Below are 22,075 nucleotides of genomic sequence, written 5' to 3' on the forward strand. Positions count from 1 at the left end.
CATATATATTTTCGTCCGATTTAAGGTAAATGTTGCACCAAATTCCCTATATATGTTTCGATATGCACGAAATTTGGCACAGCATAATGTATAAGGTCTAGAATAATGTGTGCAAAGTTTCGTGAAAATCGGTTCAGATTTAGATATAGCTCCCATATATATCTTGATCCGATTTAAGGTAAATTGTGTACCAAAGTCCCTAAATATCTTTCGATTTGCACGAAATTTGGCATAGTGTACTGAATTAATTGTAGAATCATGTCGCCAAGTTTTGTGAAAATCGGTTCAGATTTAGTTATAGCTCCCATATATATCTTGGTCCGATTTAAGGTAAATTGTGTACCAAAGTCCCTAAATATCTTTCGATTTGCACGAAATTTGGCATATGGGAGCTATACATATATATCTTGGTCCGATTTAAGGTAAATTGTGTACCAAAGTCCCTAAATATCTTTCGATTTGCACGAAATTTGGCATAGCGTACTGAATTAATTGTAGAATGATGTCTGCCAAGTTTTGTGAAAATCGGTTCAGATTTAGTTATAGCTCCCATATATATCTTGGTCCGATTTAAGGTAAATTGTGTACCAAAGTCCCTAAATATCTTTCGATTTGCACGAAATTTGGCATAGCGTACTGAATTAATTGTAGAATGATGTCTGCCAAGTTTCGTGAAAATCGGTTTAGATTTAAATATAGCTCCCATATATATCTTCGTCCGATTTCAGGTAAATTGTGCACCAAAGCCCCTTTCGATTTGCACGGATTTTGGTATATGGTACTGAATGAAGTTGCTAAGCTTCGTAAAAAGATCCATAGCTAGGCCGATTGATACAACGTACTGATGTATTATTAATTAGTCTCTGGCAAGTTTCCCTGAAATCGGTTCACATATAGATATATAACAAAAACGCGTCGTCTGTTGGGATACATATGTAGAATATACCCAAAATGATGAAGGGTATCATATAGTCGGCCCAGTCCGACTTTACTACTTTCCTTACTGGTCATATTTGTCGATTATAAAAAATAGACAAACATAAATTCATTTGTCGGAAACACTTCCGGATACTTTCTAACTAGTTGTATTACCTTTCGACACTTCCAATTTCCAATAAATTTGTCCACTGGGTAAGAGAAAAAAACACACTCACTGGTTACTTCCTATTATTTTATATTTTCGCTTTATTTTAAACAGATATACAGACAGACGTACAAAGATACACAAATACATTGGTATGAATTAATTACGCGCAAATTGCGGATTTACAAACAGTTGGTATTCTTCTTCTTATTATTATCAATAATAAAAATACATAATAATAATAAAAAATAATATTTAAAATAAGAAAAAATATATGTATATATAACCTCTACTCTACAGAATGTTTTTGTTGATAGGAAGAAAAGGGTGGGATGTTATTGTAGGGAATTTATTTGGTAGGCTACAAAAAAGTGTAATTATATTGTATGTATGCACATCAGTTGTACACACACACACATACAACTGCAGCTACTTGGCCGGTACAGACAAGTAGAGGATAATTGTGATTGGGTCAGGATGAATGGATGGATGGTTGCCTGATTGCTGGGGAATTCAAGGATAGCAAATACGTTTAAATTATTTCCTTCCGTTATGAACATGGTCGTCATCATCATCGGCAGGTTGATGAGTTAACATATATGGACAGAGAGATGGCGGTCGATACTGGCTGTTGATGGTGACGGTTATTTGCTGCTGTTTTAAAATTTACGTCCGGCAATGTACATAAATGTATGCGGTCGGTTGTTTGTATAAGTGCAACATTCTTTTTTCTCTCCAATGCACCATGAATTCACCCAACCATCCATTCATTTATCTTTGTGTAAGTATGTGTGTGTGTTTGCATACTTTGGTGTGTTTGGTGCGGGATGTATTTACATGCCACCATTTTGAATATCAGCTTCATATGCCTCATTTTCTTCTTGCTCTTCATCGAATTCAACATCCTCTTCAGCGGTAGCCTCCTGCAAAATAACAAAAATAACAACAACAATGAAAACAACATGAAGACGAAAGAAAACAATGAAAACAAACAAAACATAACCAATCGACGAAACGTTACGTTACGTTGTACAAAGATTGTGTTGCGAATTTGGAGAGCATGTTGTGGGGGGATTTTGAGGGGAAAAGGGTATGGGGAAAAATCATTGAAAAATTGTTTTTAATTAAAAAATATCAAACATCAAACAGCTTCCGATTCCGGGTAAAATCGTCGTCGTCCTGTTGCAATGGCAAATGTGTGGTTTATAGGTAGAGGTGTGTGTGTGTGTGAGTGCGTTATACCCGTTAACCATATGCCACATACACCCATACATACATTGTATTTGTATTTTGTAGACGGGGTATAGGACATATGGACACACTCATGGTCACATTCATACACACACACAAACACACCTTTTATGACCATATCATACGAGGATATATGAGGACCGTTATGTTTACTCCCAAATCAAATGTCCATTCTAGTAACGTTAGAATACAGTGGGCCCAATATACACGAATAAAAAAACTATATACGTTACATATATCCCAATGCAAACCTAGACAGAAGGCCTAATATACTTAGGGAATCTATAAAAGTTCGTGTATACATAGAGGACCGACAGAAGCACTTCTATCTAAAGGGCACCTACATATGATCTTCTATCCATAAGAAACATATAGGAAGCCTTTAGAAGGTATTCTCTTCACCGGAAATCTATAGAACTTATTCTAAACATAGTATATCCCTAGAATACCTTTAATCCATAGGGGTTCTGCAGAAGTTCGTCTAACCATAGAAGATTTACAGAGGATCTTGTGTTCGTAGGAGATTTGTAGAAGGTCTCATCATCTACTCATAGGAAACTTATCGTAGACTTGCTATCCATAGCAGACTTATAAACGGATTTCTACCCGTAGGTGACCTATAGAAATTGTTCTATCTAATATCCTTAGGGAGGAGGCCTAATATCCTTAGGGAATCTATAAAAGTTCGTGTATACATATAGGACCGACAGAAGCACTTCTATCTAAAGGACACCTACATATGATCCTCTATCCACAAGAAACATATAGGAAACCTTTAGAAGGTATTCTCTTCACCGGAGATCTATAGAAGTTATTCTAAACATAGTATATCCCTAGAATACCTTTAATCCATAGGGGTTCTGCAGAAGTTCGTCTAACCATTGAAGATTTAGAGAGGATCTTGTGTTCGTAGGAGATTTGTAGAAGGTCTCATCATCTACTCATAGGAAACCTATCGTAGACTTGCTATCCATAGCAGACTTATAAAAGGATTTCTACCCGTAGGTGACCTATAGAAATTGTTCTATCTATAGGGTGCTATACCTAGGGGACCTAAAAAAAGGATTCTATATATAGGATACCTTTAGAAACCTAGGAGATGCTTATAGCATATAGTATGTATTTTCTATCCATAGGAAACATATAGAGGCTCTCATATCCTTAGAGGGCCGTCGTAAATTGTTCTATCCATAGGCGACAAATGAAGGGTCTTCTATTCATATGAGACACACAGAAAATCTTTACTAGACCTGCATTCACAGGAGACCTATATAAGTTGTTCTATGTGACACCTGTAGAAGACCTTCAATCCATAGGCGATCTTTAGAAGCTCGTCTATCTATAGGAGATCTGTAGGTCTTGCGTCTATAGGAAACATTTAAAAAAATGTTATCGAAGAACATCTATTCATAGGAGACCTATCGTCGATATACTATCCATATAAAGACTTCTAACCATGGAGGATCTATAGAAGGCATTCTTTCTATAAGAGACCTACGAATGATCTTCTATTCATAGACGATCTAAATAAAGGGCTCCATACGTAGGGATCCTTTAGAAAGGATTCTATAGATCTATATATAACAGTTCGTCTATCCATTGGGGACCTATGCATTTCCTATTCACATGAGATATATCCATAGAAGCCCTACATAAAGTATTATATCCATAGAAGCCATATGGAAGGCTTTCTATTCTTATGAGACCTTAAGAAATCTACAGTAGACCTGATATCCAAGTAGACCTTAGTGGCCATCTTTAGAAGAAATTATATCTATAGGAGATCAATAGAACACTTTATTCTATCCACAGAAGGGTTTTGAAAGACCTTCTATTCAAAAGGAACCCAAAGAAAGGCTTCTATACATAGGAGATTTATATCTTCTCTATCAATAGAAGACCTATAAAAGATCTGTTATCGATAGAATGACATCTTTCAATAAGACCGCCACAGAAAGCCTTCAATCAATACGAGAATGTCTTCCGTCTTATAGACGACCTATAAGAGGAATATAGAAGAACTTACATCCACATGAGAACTATAGGTCTCAAGGCATTCTATCCATAGAAGACCTATTGAAGTCATGCTATTCATAGAAGACCTAAATAATGTATTCTATCCATATATTGTCTTATGGAAGGTTTTTTTTGTCAATTGAAGAAGGAAAATAAAATCTCCAGAATGTATTTCATCCATAGAAGTCCTATAGAGGGTATTTTAGCAATCAGAGACCTAAAGAAGGTGATCTAAGGAGAATTTTCTATCAATAGAAGATCTATTTAACTGTTATGTTATCATGCTTCCACCGCATAAACATAAAAGTATGCTTTAAAAATCCACGATGTAATAGATCTTCCAAAAAATATGCTTTTAAAATCGACCCTGTAAAAGAACTTCCTAAAAATATGCTTCAAAAATATTCTTTACAAATGCAAACTGTAATATACTTTCCTGAAAGTATGCATTAAATATCCAAGTTGTAATAAAGCTACCTAATCCTATACTTTAAAAATCCACGCTCCAATAGACCTCCCTAAAATTATGCTTTAAAAATTCACGCTTTAACCTACCTTTCTAAAACTAGGCATTAAAAATACCCTTTATAATAGTCCTTCTTAAAACAATGCTTTAAAAATTCCCTCTGTAATAGATCTTCATAAAAGTGTGCTTTTAAAATTCACACTGTAATAGACCTTCCTAAAAATATGCTCTCCAATTTCACGATATAAAAGAATTACCTAAAACTATGCTTTAAAAATCCGCCGACCGTCCTAAAACTATGCTTTAAAAGTCTACGCTGTAGCAGGCCTTCTTAAAACTATACTTTAAAAGTCCACGCTGAAGCAGCCCCCCTAAAACTAGGCTTTCAAAATCCACACTATAATAGACATTCCTAAAACTGTGCTTTAAACATTAACGCTACAATAGAACTTCCTAAAACTATGCTTTAAAGATCCACGTTGTAATAAACCTTACTTAAACTATATATTAAAACTTCCCGCTTATACAGACCTTCCTAGCACTGTGCTTTAAAATGCACGCTTTAATATACCTTTCTAAAATTATTCTTAAAAAATCCACGCTCTAACTGAAGAGCCAAAAAGTATGCTTTAAAAATCCACGCTGTAAGAGGCCTTCCTACAACTATGCTTTATAAACCCTCGCCATAAAAGACCTCCCTAAAACTATGCTTAATAAATCCTCATCATAATAGACCTTCCTAAAACTATGCTTTATAAATCCACGTCCTAAAACTATGCTTTAAAAATTCATAGCCTTAATATACAATCCTAAAACTATGTCTTAAAATTAGGATTTACAAATTCGCGCTTTAGTGGGCCTTCCTAAAATTATTCCTTAAAAAATCCACGTTCTGAAAGATTTCCTCAAAATATAATTTAAAAATAAAGCAAGATCTAATAAAACTTCTTTAAAATATTCTTTAAAAAAGCCACACTCTGATGGACTTCCTTGAAAATTCCCATTAAAAAATCCATGCTCTAATAAAAATATTCCCTGAAAACTACACCTTCCAATAAACGTCTCAAATGTAATCCTCCCCAAAACTGTTTCTTTAATATCTACTTTTTAGCTGACCTTCCCAAAATGTACATTAAGAAAAAACTCACCTATATAAATATATTTTTTAATTCCAAAAATATATATTTAGACCATAGTAAAAGGAGATTTATAGAAGGTAGTACATCCACATGGTACAGGGTAGGTTTCACTGTACCGCACAATTCCCTTCACAAAAATTCGCACAAAACACTCCTTCTATTACCCTAACACTCATCTCTACATATACCATGTATGCATACAAATAACACAACAACAACAACAATAGCAAACACAAAAACACATACCTGGTATTGTTGATACTCCGAAATCAAATCATTCATATTAGATTCGGCTTCGGTGAATTCCATTTCATCCATACCCTCACCGGTGAACCAATGCAAGAAAGCCTTACGACGGAACATCGCTGTAAATTGCTCCGATATCCTCTTGAAGATCTCTTGAATGGCAGTGGTGTTGCCAATAAATGTACCCGACATTTTTAATCCACGTGGTGGTATATCGCATACGGCAACCTTAACATTGTTGGGGATCCATTCGACGAAATAGCTGCTATTCTTGCTTTGTACATTTAACATTTGGCTATCGACTTCCTTCATCGACATGGGACCTGTAATGAAAACGGAAGAGAAAAAAAAACAAAATTTTTGGGATGAAAAACAAACATTACATCGTTCGTCATGTGAAGATTTCGAATCAATTTCTAATTATTGTGTGGGTGTGCATGTGTGGGGAGATTTGTATTGCAAGCGACATATTGGTCAGTTTTGCGGCCATAAGGGTTGTATAATTTTTTGCAGGAATTTCGTTTTGGCAGTGGACAATTATTGCTGCCATGAATTATGCTTAAGGGCTATTTCAATGGTACAGTAGCCCTAACATGTTGCGATTGAATGGCAGGGTGAAATCAAATAATTTCTTTAAAGGGTATGGTACACCTTTTTGTATAACAAATGTTTCCTCATTTTCCACGTTAAAAAAAAAAAATGATTTCAAATTTCTTCCTAAAAATAATATTCCTACAAATGTTCTTTAAAAAAATCACGTTCTAATTGAACTCCCTACAAATATATTAAAAAGGGCTACCAACAATATTCTTTAAAAAATCCACACACCACCTAAAATATTATTAAAACCAGTAAGGAAAGTAGTAAAGTCGGACTGAGCCGACTATATGATGCCCTTCACCACTTTGGGTATATTGTACATCCTTACAATGGCATGTCAATGTTCCCTCGAAGCAACATGTATGTTCCTTCGATGTCAATGTCTTTCTGCAACGTATAATAAATTTAATTTCATTCGGGCATATTTAGAGTCGTCTGCATACCATGGGACAAATTTATGAAAAAAGATTTATAGCTAAATTTATACACGCTATTCGGTACGCCGCACTGTTAAAAGTTTAATTTCAATCAGACACCCGTTCCAAATACATTTGGAGGCTATGGCTGCATCTGTACCAATTCAACAAAACGCAATAACGTCATTCAAGTCTCAATTTGATACACTGTTCAAAATTTCGTGTAAATCGGAAAAACATTAGGAGTTTGGAGCGTCATTTATGTAAAATCGGAACAATGTATCCTAAACTTACCACACATCATTCTAAACACAATTAAGTACGCTATGAGAACTTTCGTGCAAATCCAAGAATATTTAGGGACTTTGGTGTTATATCTAAATCTGAACCGATATTCACGAATCTTAAAACTCATCGTTCTAGACTTAATTCAGAACGTTATGCAAAATTTCGTGCAAATCGAAAGTTATATAGGGACTTTGGTGCCCCATTTACATATAATCGGACGAAAATATATATCGGAACCTGATTTTCACGAAATTTAACACACATCGTTCTAGGCTTAATTCAGTATGCTATGCCACATTTCGTGCAAATCGAAGGATATATAGAGACTTTGGTGCACTAATTACGTGAAATCGGACGAAAATATATATGTAAGCTATATCTAAATCTGAACCGATTTTCACGAAACTTAGCACACTTAATTCTAGACCTAAGCCATCACGCTGTACGAAATTTCTTGCAAATCGAAGCATATTTACGGACTTTGGTGCATCATTTACCTTAAATCGGACGAATGTTTATATGGGAGCTATATATAAATCTGAACCGATTTTCATGAAACTTAGCACACATCATTCTAGGCTTAATTCAGTACACTGTGCCAAATTTCGTGAAAATCGAAGCGTATTTAGGGACTTTGGTGCACCATTTACCTTAAATTGGACGAATATATATATATATATATATATATATATAGGAGCTATATCTAAATCTGAACCGATTTTCACGAAACTTAGCACACATCATTCTAGGTTTAACTCAGTACGCTGTGCCAAATTTCGTACAAACCGAAAGATATATAGGGACTTTGGTACACCATTTACATTAAATCGGACGAACATATATATGGGAGCTAAATCTAAATCTGAACCGATTTTCACGAAATTTAGCACAAATCATTCTACAGTTAATTTAGTACGTTTTGCCACATTGCGTGCAAATCAAAAGTTATATAGTAGCTTTGGTGCACCATTTACCTAAAATTGGACGAAAGTATATGTGGGAGCTATATCTAAATCCGAATCGATTTTCACGAAACTTAGCACACACCATAATAGACTCAATTTAGTACGCTATGCCAAATTTCGTGAAAATCGAAAGATTTTTAGGGACTTTGGCGCACCATTTATCTTAAATCGGGCGAAAATATATATGGGAGTTATATCTAAATCTGAACCGATTTTCTTAAATTTCATAGGGTTTGTCCTTGGGCCAAAGAAGTGAGCTGTGTCAAATATCATCTAAATCAGATCATAAATGCGACCAGTACTTTGCTCACAAAAATACATGGACGGACGTACATGCATTAATCGACTCAGAAAGTGATTCTATGCATATTCTCAAATGGAACCATGTGACTATCTCGTTTCCTTTTGTCTGTTACAAACATATGCGCAAAGGCATAATACCCTGTACCACAGTGCGGTGAAGGGTATAAAAATCCACGCTCTAAGAGACCTACTTGAAAATATTCTTAAAAAGGTCCAAGCTCTAATAGACCTTCCTATAAATATTCCTTATAAAATCCACGTTCTAATAGACGCTTAATAGACTCTTTTTTGAAATTCACCCTCCTAAAACTATTTTCTCAAAATGTTCTTTAAAAAATCCACGCTCTGATAGACCTGCCGAAAAATATAGATTAAAAATCCACGTTCTAATAGACATTTCTAAAACTATTATTTAAAAAATCCACGCTCTAATAAACCCTCCTAAAAATATTCCTAAAAAAATCGAAGCTTTAATAGACTATCGGGGAGAACATATAACTTCTTCAATGGTGGCCGAAATAGCGGGTACATAAAAATAACACCACTAATTTGTGTCCAATTCTGTATAGGACATCCCTCTGTAGTGTTATTTCTTTAAGATCCCACAATCTTCTTCAATTCTATGTGAAAATGTCGTAATTTTCATAGCAAGAAAGCTTTTTATGATAATCTGTTTGCAAAAAAAAAATCGATGTAATCTTCTCATGTGAAATATAAATTAACATTAATTTACACACACTCACACATATGGATGTACAAATATGCGAATTAATATTGTATATAGGACAACAAAGTAATTTTTATGCCATCAAGGAATCGAAAGAAAATGCATAAGAAAAAAATCCCTTAATGCTTTACTTTAGTCCTCTGACAAAGAGAATAGAAAATGAATTCGGACAGAAAAACAAGAGAAAAAAATCGCAAGCTAATACTGCCACCAAGGTAAGCAGCGCAAAACACAACAAAGCTACGAATCTTAATTAAAAGACACGTTTAACTATTTATTAGCTGAGCAGGGCAACAGTCGTCCCATATATTTAAAATGTTTTTCTGGGTTTTGTTTTTTTTTTACTTCACACCACCACCACCTCCATTGCTACGACAACATTAGAAAATAAATTCCAATCCCCAAGGATGTGAAAAAAATTAAAGGAACATGTGTTTTTGTTTGCAGTCCACAGTTATTGTTGTTTATTTTGTTTTATTTCCCTGTACTATTACCTGCTTATTCGTCCGCCATTAAAGCGGTGTTGGAAGGCGTATAAATAATTAACGAGTTGGGGATGGGGGGGGGGGGGGGGGGGGGGGGTGGGGCAACTTTAATCAGTTTTCATATAAAGAAGAATATTTTAGCTAATATCGGAAATTAGAAGTAAAGAGCTGTTTTAAGCTGTTCAGAGTGACTGAAACGCATAAAAAGGAATTAAGGGTACCTTCCTCAGGCTCGGTTTCCAAGTTTGTATTTTAATTAAATCGAACAAATAACTACATAAGAATGCTTCTTGAAATGTTTAACTAAAAATTTCAAAACCTTTTGAGGGTATAACAGATTTATGCTTTGCAGGTTCACAAGTTTTTTTTTTATCTCGAAGCGGTGTAAGTCAAGCACTAACAATCGGTTTCATCGTATGAAATTGGATCGTTTCCCTTTTTTCCCCTGAACAATTTCAAAGTTCCGCTATTTTGTTAAATTATGTGCGATGCAAATAATCCTAGTCCATACCAGAACAAGTCATGTGCTCTTAAAAATCGTATGAATTTTAGGTTTCCGAAAATTCACATTCTAGACTTAATTCAGTACGCTATTTCAAATTTCGGGCAAATCGAAAGATATATAGGGACTTTGGTGCGCCATTTACCTTGATTCGGACGAAAATATATATGGGAGCTATATCTAAATCTGAACCGATTTTCACAAAATTTCGCAGATGTCATTCTAGACTTAATTCAGTACGATATTCCAAATTTCAGGCAAATCGAAAGATATATAGGGACTTTGGTGCACCACTTACCTTAATTCGGATGAAAATATATATGGGAGCTATATCTAAATCTGAACCGATTTTCACGAAACTTAGCAGATATCATTCTAGACTTATTTCAGTACGCTATGCCAAATTTCGGGCAAATCGAAACATATATAGGGACTTCGGGGGCAACATTTACCTTAAATCGGACGAAAATATATATGGGAGCTATATCTAAATCTGAACCGATTTTTCCCAATTTCAATAGTCTTTGTCCTTGGCCAAATAAATGAGTCGTGCCAAATTTCATCCAATTCGCGTCATAAATACGACCTGTACTTAACATGGACAGACAGACGGATTCTATGCATATTCTCAAAAGAAACCATGTGTCTATCTCCTTTCCATTTGCCTGTTACAAACATATGCCTGTACCACAGTGTGGTGAAGGGTACAATTACCAAACATTGAACTATTTTGAAAATTATCTGGTGAGAGCTATTTTCTTTTACCAAGAGCCGGGTATGCCAAGTTACAGCCTTTTCGGTTGGAAAATATGGTCAAAACACAAACTCATAATACTGATAATTGGTCGGGACCTTTATACTATGCCAAATTTTGACTTTTAGGGATCAATTTCTGCTCAGTAAATTCCAAATTGGAGTCGTTTTGGTTGAAAAATGCTGCCACGTTCCTCAAAATACGGAAAATTAGTCGGACCTGTATATCAAAACATGGATCTAAAATGAAGTTGCCTGAAATGCCAAATACCTTTATATGGGACCTATGTCAAAACATTGGCATTTGGGGATTTTTTTCGCCTCGAATTAATGCAGTTTCCAAAATGTCTAATTACAATCTTTTCGGTGGGAGAATTTAGCTAAACGCCTCAAAATACCGAAAATTTCACGGTTACTCCTCTTAAGCAATTTTATATTTACAGAATTATTGTTATCTGTCTATACACTTAGGTTGGGTTAGGTTGAAAAGAGGGGTGGATAATACCACCACATGTCCAACATGAGAAGGACATACACATAAGCCAATTGAGGCCTGTTGTGCGCTCTAGAAATGCGGAGAAAGTTAGAATTAGTGAATGTTTACATTAAAAACATTTTGGGTTTGATTCCCCTATGAATCTAGGAATTCCGTGTTTTTTGAGAACTCCTTCATTCTTCTCCATCCACACCCCCTCAGATTGGCACAGGAAATGTTCCAGCGTTTCACTGTATTCCCCACATGCTCTACATATGTTGCTACCTTCGCATCCAATCTTGAGCAGATATGCCTTCAGACTGAGGTGTCGTGTCAGAATATATGATGCCTTGTTGTGAGAAATCATTGATGGTATTTATACATTACAGTTTTGGAAGATATTGCCTTAAGGGGCAAACATTTTCATGATTTAATTCGAATCTACACTAATTCAAGAATGTCCCTACAAAACTTAAAGTGAAAATCTCAAGAACTCTTGAAGATATAACCGATTTATTGAGTCAGCATCAAGTGACAGCTGAAGGGCTTCTCAAACTTGAAACGCGTTTTTCTCTAAATATTGGTTTTGCGAATGGCGGGCCCGATAACTCAAAAACTAATAATACAATCGATTCCAAATTTTTACACGTTTCTCTGTGTGTGTATAGCTATCGCATGAACTAAGATAAAGCCAAATTTTTTTAAAGGTCCGCCATTTTGTTAATTTTAGAGCGAAGTCAATAATCCTAGTTCATACGAGTTTTGGTTTCCTTAAAAGCTTGTTTGCTATACGTAATAATATTTATTGTATTTTGTCCTTGGTTTGAATCTGACCAGTAAGACACTTTGTTATTGCTTGAACCTCCGCATGTAGGATCGTGCTGTGATCTGTAAGACAATGATAAATTTCGGTACCCGGTTCTTCGATAAAAAGTCCAAGCCCAGTTTTTCCTCCTAGCCGAGAGCCATCTGTGTAGCAACATTTACCAGGCGGCACCTGAACTAGTGTTCCACTATTCCATTGTTCTCTATCTGGTATCATAGTTTCGCACCATGTTACTACTCTCGTTTCAGGTATGAGGTCTGAATCAAAGATATTGAATGTTGACTCAGTTGTTGCCTGTAATATGTTTTTATGCGGTGTGTTGTGTCCGGTGTCTATCCACTTGTCCATTGATTTAAGTCTTAAAGCTGCAACCGCCGCTTCATATTTTATTTGGATGCCTATTGGATGTATATATAATATTGTCTCCAAGACCCTAGTTGGTGTTGTACGCATTGCCCTACATATACCTAGGCAATACGTTCTTTGAACTTTCTGCAACGCTTTTACGTTACATTTTTTTATTCATTGCTGTCCACCAGACAACAGACTCGTATATTAGAATTGGTCTATACACATAACAATAATATTTATTAAACGTGTAATAACACAATAAATTGTCTTAGGCTATGAAGAAGTCAAATGATTTGCATAACAATACACAAAGCAAATATATCAGTTAGCCACTTAAGGGACACAATATGTAAATCTTAAAACACTCCAAACATCGCATATAACTTCCACCTTTATCACTCAGTAAACATTTGCCATTAATCGCCGAAGTAAGGCCTTGTAACAGGTTGGTCGTTACAGCGGCGTCAAAGACCACTAAACAATATGAGACCACCACCTCACATCATTTCACTATATATCCGTTATATATTTTTTTCTTTAAACCAAAAGGGAAGTATTTAAATTATAATTTCGGAAATATTTCACAGCTAACAACAAATGTTTTTTGTTATATGCTACGCCATGTACACGTATAGCTTGGATACACCTCACTGTTTGACAAAGAATACACATTTCACTTGCCGGCATTCAGCTTTCATATTCCCGAAAGACCACTAATTTTACGCATAAATTTTTTGATTAATTATTTTTACCCTGCAAAGCGCCATTGTTGGAAAGTTGAGTGTGTTTGGATTTTTTTTGCATACTCTAGTTACGGCTCGTGTCATGACCATGGTTAGTTATTCCGCCACTCAGATCAGTGTGGCTGTTACAACCTGACGTTGTCCGGATGTTAGGTGCAATATATAATAGAGGATGGATGTAGCTATGTGTAGCTGTAGTTATGCCTCATTTGTTTTAATATTCCAGCGGCACGCACGTATTATCTTTAGTCAGCTCTCTTTCTGCTTTGGTCTCTCTATTGGTCTCTCAGGTCTTAAAGTCAAATTATAATTAGTTTCGTTGCGTCTTTTTGTGTTTTTTTTGCTTCACATTTTTTTTAATTTTGTAAATATTTTCTTATGGTTTACTTAGTTTACATTTCACAAGTCATTAATCCTTCGAATAATAAGGTCTACTTGATAATAATAGGATGTCTTGACAAATCTCCTTTAGAGATGTCTAATTATTCGTGTCTGGTTATTCAAGATATTTGGATCTGATGTTAAGGTCTGATGTTAAGGAATAAACAAATGTTGAAAACGTACGATGTTAGTATTGTCTGTGGTTGTTGTTGGTTGGAGACAAATTGTTTTCTTAATAATATTTGAAAACTCTTTTTTTGACGAAGTGTTTTAAAATTAGCTACAATTAATTAGTGTTTAAAGGTTTAACAAATTGTCTGAAGATGTTGTTAAAAAATTAAAGTTATAAAAAAACCAGTAAGGAAAGCAGTAAAGTCGGACGGGGCCGACTATATGATACCCTTCACCACTTTCGGTATATCCAACAGATGAAACCTAAAAGTCGTCGAATTTTCAAAGGACCAGGGACAAAATTATGAAAATCAATTATAAGCGTATATATATATATATTTGTAAAATTGGACGACACCGTTTACATTAAATCGGACGAAAATATATATGGGAGCTATATCTAAATCTGGACCGATTTTCAAGAAACTTAACACACATTCATTAATTCATTACGCAATGCCAAATTTCGTACAAATCGAAAGATATATAGGGACTTTGGTGCACCATTTACTTTAAATCGGACGAAGCTATATATGGGAGCTATATCTAAATCTGAACCAATTTTCTCGAAACTTGGCACACATCATTCTGGACCTAATTCAGTACTCTATGCCAAATTCCGTGCAAATCGAATGATATATATGCACCATTTACCTTAAATCGGACGAACCTATATATGGGAGCTATATCTAAATCTGAACCGATTTTTCCCAATTTCAATAGGGTTCGTCCTTGAGCCAAATAAGTGGTTATGCCAAATTTCATCCAAATCGGATCATAAATGCGACCTGTACTTTGTTTACAAGTTAACATCTACAGACGTCCGTCCTGATAGACGGACGGACATGCATAAATCGACTCAGAAAGTGATTTAATGCATATTCTCAAAACATTAGAAACATATGCACAAAGACATAATACCCTGTACCACAGTGTGGTGAAGGGTATAACAACTTTGGACTATATATGAGGCGGTAGGTGGACCTTCTTGTTAGGTTGCGGTTTTAAGCAGAGCTCCGAAATGCTCGCTCGAATTCGAATAAAGAGTGAAACTCGCTCGAATTCGAGCGGGAGTACTCCTGCGAGTAGAAAAAGTAAATAGAGTTTACTCTATTTTTCTCTGCCACTCAAATAAGAGCGGAGGTGCTACGCTCGTTTTCGAGTGGGAGTGAAATACGCTCGAAATCGAGCAGATTACACTCTTGCCGAGTACTCTTTTAATATTATTTATTTTATTTTTTTTTTTTGTGATACCGTTGTTTTACTTGATGTTGTTTGTGTGCATTGTTTGTTTGTTTTGTGATGTTTGGTTTGCAGTACTGCTGGGAAAGCATGCATCAACAAGCTCGTTTTCTGCGTTCTCTTTATGTAAGTCATTTCATTTTTGTAATGATCTATCTCCCCACAGCAAACAAAAGATCAAAATAAAAAAAAAAAAAAAAAAATAAATAAATAAATTGGTACTACATACACACACAAATAACCAAACAACCAAATTTATTTGTCCACTCGATTTCACTCTTAGAGTGAACTCTTACTCTATTTCGAACGTTTTCTCTCACACTCTTTTTCTTCAACAAGGAGTACTCGCGAGCACTTCCAAACAAAATAAAAGAGTGCAGAGTATACTCCCTAAAAAACTCGTACTCTTTACTTACTCCCGCTCGGGAGTATTTTTCACTCGCGAGTAAAATCGAGCAAATCGGAGCTCTGGTTTTAAGTACATTTTTCTAGGCGAACCCTAGCGAAGAGAACGGACGAACCACAAGAAAAAGGTCTGTTAAAGCGGGGGTCTTTGTCGAGGGGGATTATAAGATTGTGTGACCATAAAAAAATAGTATGGTGTTAGATCTGAATATTGGGCTTTGAGAATGTTTTCATATCCAACCCAACTGGAGCTATAAATAAAATGTTATACTGAATTGTGGTGGAAAGTGTTTTTTAACCCTCCACCATAGTATGGAGGGTATATTTGTTTATAACACATTGAAATTATCATTTCCGAATCTATAAGGTATATTCTTTATCAGCGTAAAATTCTATGACGATATAGCCTTGTTCGTCTATCCGTCTGTTGTAATAACTCTAGCGTCTAAACGAATTGAGATAGATCGCCAAAATTTTGCCATGTTCGAAGATGGGCTATATCGGTCCATTTTCGTTATTTTGGAGTTCTTGGGCGCGTTTTTCAACCGAATTTGGTAAAATTCGGATTCTTATTTGGTACAAATTTCTTCATTAAAAATTATAAATGTAAGTGAATGTTTTCGGGTAGACCCCTATATAAGGTTACTCCCAAATGTTGGTGTTTTGGGGTTCTTGGGCGAGTTTTCCAACCGAATTTGCTGTAATTTGGTATCTTGTAGTTGCATATTGTTACGTTCTTGGATTTTACTTAATCCCGTGTAGACGTTGTTTTATTTCCCGATACAGTTCTTATCAAATAAAACGCGGGTTCTTTCAGATTACGATTATTACAATGACTTTATTCACACAACTTTACTTTGCACTTTACTTTACACGACGGTTTCAATTCGCGATCTGATTCACAACTGACTAACTGCCTTTCCATTTCCCCTATTTATATGAGCCTTGCTTGCCGCTACAGAAGTTTCTAGACGATCTGGTAACACCTAGATCACGAACAATCTACCAATGCAACACACATACAAACTTACATTGAGTGAACAATAACAACAACACATACAAACTTACATTGAGTGAACAATAACAACAACACATACAAACTTACATTGAGTAAACAATAACAACAACACATACAAACTTACATTGAGTAAACAATAACAACAACACATATACAGGCGAGGGGGTAACAAAGAAAGAGGAATTAAGCGATCATCAATGATGACGTTTAACAAGAATTGTACGACAATAACAAAATAGAAAATGGAAGACGAAATGGAAGGATGTAGAAAAATCTATACAGTAGTTGTTGTTGTGAAGTTATTCGAATAAACTGCGTAGTAGAAATTTACGTTACAATTCAAATTCTTAAATTAACGGAATTCATCTAAATTAATCTTAAATCTAAAGTTATTTTCGTAACATTGCCCCCCGCTTAAGCCTGTTCGTCCCGAATAGGCACAGTTCCCGTTCCGTAGGGGGCCAGCCGCTCCAAATGTACAACTTTCATCTTCGACCTGGGACTGTCGCTCCTCTGGATGCGATAAACGACGTCATTTATTTTCGTGACAATTTTGTAGGGTCCTTCCCAGTGCGTTTGCAATTTGGGGCATAGTCCTTTTTTTCGTTGTGGGTTGAACAATAGTACCAGTTGCCCTTCTTGGAACCCATCGGTATTTGCCGCTCGATCGTACCTTGCCTTCATGCGGTTGCTAACCATTTTTATTCGATGGCGAACTGCATCGTGGATTTTACTAAAAGAGTTCTGACTGTCTTCTTCTTGGTTCACATCGTCGTTTGGGGTAGCACCGAATATCAAATCGCCAGGTAGCTTTAATTCATTTCCGAACAGAACTTTGGCTGGGGTCCGGGATGTGCAATCATGAATGGCCGATCTATAAGCCAGTAAAAACTTTGGAATATGCTCATCCCAGTCTCGTTGGCCACTGTCCACCACTTTCCGTAGATGTTCTTCCAGGGTACGATTCAATCTTTCCACCATGCCATCTGATTGTGGATGTAGAGGCGTCGTTCTGGTTTTCTTGATTCCGTAGGAGTCACACATTTCCTTGAAGATCGCTGATTCAAAGTTCCTACCTTGATCGGAATGAACCTCCGATGGAACACCATAGCGACAAATCCAATTTTTGCTGAACACATCCACAATTGTCCTGGCTTCTTGATTTGGGATAGCATAAACCTCTGGCCATTTACTGAAGTAATCCATGACCACTAAGACATACCGGTTCCCAGAGTCGCTTGTGGGGAACGGTCCAGCTACATCCATTGCGATTCTTTCAAAAGGGGCTCCTGAATTATACTGCTGCATGTAGCCTCGACTCTTCCGTGTTGGACCTTTAGCTCTTATGCACCTTTCACAATTGGCGATCCAGTCGGCAATGGATTTTTGACAGCCGACCCAGTAGAATCTCTGCTTTACCTTTTCAGCCGTCTTTGCTATGCCAAGATGTCCTCCACTTGGCCCATCGTGAAACTCCGACAAGACATCTCTTATTTTGGAGTCTGGGACGACGATCAAATTCCGGTGAGATTTACCGTCCTCACTTTCCCATTTGCGATATAGGCAACCATCTTTTATAAGCAGACTGTCCCACTGGGCCCAATAGGATTTTAAAAGAGGGCTTTCGGAGGTAATTTCTTTGCGACTAGGTCGCTTGCCCGTTTCTATGGCCGAAATTATTTTGCCCAGAATGGGATCCCCTCGTTGTTCCGTCGACCAATCTTCACCCGACTCAAACTGCAATAGCCGGACATCAACGATATTCTCCTTACACTCAGCCTTTGAACAATGCCTGCATTCTACCTTGCATGGCCGACGAGACAGGGCATCAGCATTACCGTGTTTTCCGCCTTTTCTGTGCTCGATTTTGAAGTCATAACTCTGGAGCCTCTCGATCCAACGGGCTAGTTGACCTTCCGGATTCTTAAACTGCAGCAACCATTGGAGAGCAGCGTGGTCGGTCCTCAGCAGGAAATGTTGACCATATAGGTATTTGTGGAAGTGTTTAACGCTCTCAAGGACAGCAAGCAGCTCTCTCCTCGTCACACAGTAATTCCTCTCAGGTTTCGACAATGTCCGGCTGTAGTACCCGATGACTTTTTCCTGTCCGTCGATTTCCTGGGAAAGGACGCCACCGATGCCGCACGCACTTGCGTCTGTGTCCAGAGCAAACCTGCCGCCAGGTATAGGGTATGCCAAAATGGGGATCTGCATAGCATGTCTTTGAGTTTACTGAATGCCTCTTCTTGGTCGTTGCCCCACTGAAACCTCTGGCCTTTTTGCGTCAAGCGGTGTAGACAGGCGGCGATGTTGGCAAAATTTGGGACAAATCGACGGTAGTAGGTGCAGAGACCCAGAAAGCTTCGCAGCTCATGGAGATTTCGGGGCGGCGGCCAATCTCTGACGGCTTGAATTTTCTCCTTATCCGTCGATATGCCCTCCGGCGTCACGTGGTGCCCCAGGAACTTCACCTCTCGTTGGAAGAGACTGCACTTCTTTGGGTTTAAATTGAGGCCTGAAGACGAAAGCTGCTGTAAAACATCCCTTAAGTTCTTGATGTGTTCGTCGAAGTTGCGTCCCATGACTATGATGTCATCCAGGTATATGAGGCACGACTTCCACTGCAGCCCTTTTAACACACGCTCCATCAGCCTTTCAAATGTAGCCGGGGCGTTGCAGAGTCCGAATGGCATGACATTGAACTGCCAGAGACCCCCATTAACGCCAAACGCTGTTTTCTCTTTATCTTTCTCGGCGATCTCTACTTGCCAGTACCCACTCTGCAGGTCGAGGGTGGAGAACCATGACGTCCCGGCTAATGTGTCCAAAGTGTCGTCGATTCTTGGGAGCGGATAGCTGTCATTCTTGGTGACATCATTCAACTTTCTGTAGTCCACACAAAATCGGGTGCTTCCGTCTTTTTTCTTGACCAAGACCACTGGGGAGCACCATGGACTTGACGATGGTTCTATTACACCACTCTTTTCCATTTCACTTATCAGCTTCTGGACCTCGTCTCTTTTTGCTAGGGGAACACTTCTTGGAGGCTGTTTAATGGGTCTCGCGTCTGCTGTATGGATTTCATGCTTCACCACTGATGTTCTTCCTTGGTGCTCTTTTGTCAACGCAAAGGTAGCGGCATATTTCCATAACAGCTGCTTAGCCTTGTTCCTCTGGGAAGGTGATAATTGGTGTGTCCACTCTTTTATGTAGCCGTCGAGGTGCTTCTTCTCCATGGCTGCTGGCTTTTCGGTGCTAGTTTCCAAATTAATTACAGCTTCAGCTGGTGTGCATTGACCAACATCGGAAAATTGGCAAATTTGCTCTTGCTTGTTTGACAGGTTCAAAACTCTAACAGGAATCAATCCGTCCTTGTTGCTTTTCACCAGGGCATTCGCTATTAGGATGTTACTGTTTATGTTTTCTACTGGTTCCACCACCCACAACTTCTCGGCTCCACAATCTCCATTCATTGGTACCCATATTATTGCTTCGGCACAGGGCGGTATTATCTCTGGATGGTCCGTAGTCTGTCGTTCCACGAATTTCTAGAAGCCACTGTCTCGAACTGTAACTTGAAAACATTGAATGACGTAGAGCCGTCGAATACAGGAGGTTTGATTTTTAGTGCGTTATCAGGAACTCGCACCGGACCACCTTTAATTTCCAGTTCCGAAATTTTCTTCTCCAGATTCGTAAACCTGTGGTCGTGGGCCAGAAATTTCTCGTCAACCGACTGCACTTTCTTATCCAACTCTTTAATTTGGACCTCCACAGTTTCCACTCTCCTTCCAATAACTTCTGTAATGTACTCGAGTTTCTCGTTCGTTATTCTCGAATTTTCTTCGAACATTCGTCTCGTGTTTTCTTCTAAGTTTCTGGAATTCTCTTCGAACATTCGTCTCGAGTTTTCTTCTAATTTTCTGGAATTCTCTTCGAACATTCGTCTCGTGTTTCTGGAATTCTCTTCGAACATTTTAGCCAGCATTTCTCTGAAATCGTCACCCCTGGCAGCTACTGACGAGACTTCCCCACCGTTGGATTCGCCCATTCCCGATAAATCCACTTCATCCTTACTGTCAAACTCATATGTATCGATGTTCATACCACGGCGCTCGAACTCATCCAACAGACGTTTTTGTAGCTCAGCCTTGTTGCCAGTAGAGGACAATTCCAATTTATTCAGCTCCTTCTTCAAGTCTTCCACTCGTAGATCCTTAAACTTCATCGTAGTATTATCGTAATCTCACTTCCGACACCAATTGTTACGTTCTTGGATTTTACTTAATCCCGTGTAGACGTTGTTTTATTTCCCGATACAGTTCGTATCAAATAAAACGCGGGTTCTTTCAGATTACGATTATTACAATGACTTTATTCACACAACTTTACTTTGCACTTTACTTTACACGACGGTTTCAATTCGCGATCTGATTCACAACTGACTAACTGCCTTTCCATTTCCCCTATTTATATGAGCCTTGCTTGCCGCTACAGAAGTTTCTAGACGATCTGGTAACACCTAGATCACGAACAATCTACCAATGCAACACACATACAAACTTAAATTGAGTGAACAATAACAACAACACATACAAACTTACATTGAGTGAACAATAACAACAACACATACAAACTTACATTGAGTAAACAATAACAACAACACATACAAACTTACATTGAGTAAACAATAACAACACATATACAGGCGAGGGGGTAACAAAGAAAGAGGAATTAAGCGATCATCAATGATGACGTTTAACAAGAATTGTACGACAATAACAAAATAGAAAATGGAAGACGAAATGGAAGGATGTAGAAAAATCTATACAGTAGTTGTTGTTGTGAAGTTATTCGAATAAACTGCGTAGTAGAAATTTACGTTACAATTCAAATTCTTAAATTAACGGAATTCATCTAAATTAATCTTAAATCTAAAGTTATTTTCGTAACAATATGATAATAAATCTCCCTACCAATAATTATTAATATTCGCCCCCATTTAGGGGTAGTTCCAATATAACTCCCTTGTTATACCCTTCACCACACTGTGGTACAGGGTATTATGTCTTTGTGCATATGTTTGTAACAGGCAAAAATAATCGAGATAGACCCATGGTTCCTTTTGAGAATATGCATAGAATCACTTTCTGAGTCGATTTATGCATGTCCGTCCGTCTGTCTGTCCATGTATTTTTGTGAGCAAAGTACAGGTCGCATTT

General features: G+C 37.3%; 1 protein-coding gene across 1 annotated transcript in view; it reads right to left on the reverse strand.

Annotated features, from left to right (window-relative positions):
• Positions 1–1,842: 1,842 nt before the first annotated feature.
• LOC133336338 (tubulin beta chain) overlaps positions 1,843–22,075 on the reverse strand; it is a 40,302-nt gene continuing 20,069 nt past the window's right edge. The window contains exons 3-4 of the mRNA XM_061544631.1: positions 6,203–6,525; positions 1,843–2,007 (exon numbers count right to left, since the gene is read on the reverse strand). Of these exons, the coding sequence (XP_061400615.1) occupies positions 1,918–2,007; positions 6,203–6,525 (413 nt within the window). The 3' untranslated portion in view covers positions 1,843–1,917. The remainder of the gene's footprint in view (positions 2,008–6,202; positions 6,526–22,075) is intronic.

The sequence above is a fragment of the Musca vetustissima genome, unplaced genomic scaffold (assembly GCF_032173495.1).
Source record: "Musca vetustissima isolate MV318-11 ecotype Yass unplaced genomic scaffold, APGP_CSIRO_Mvet_v1 utg2835, whole genome shotgun sequence".
NCBI lineage: Eukaryota > Metazoa > Arthropoda > Insecta > Diptera > Muscidae > Musca > Musca vetustissima.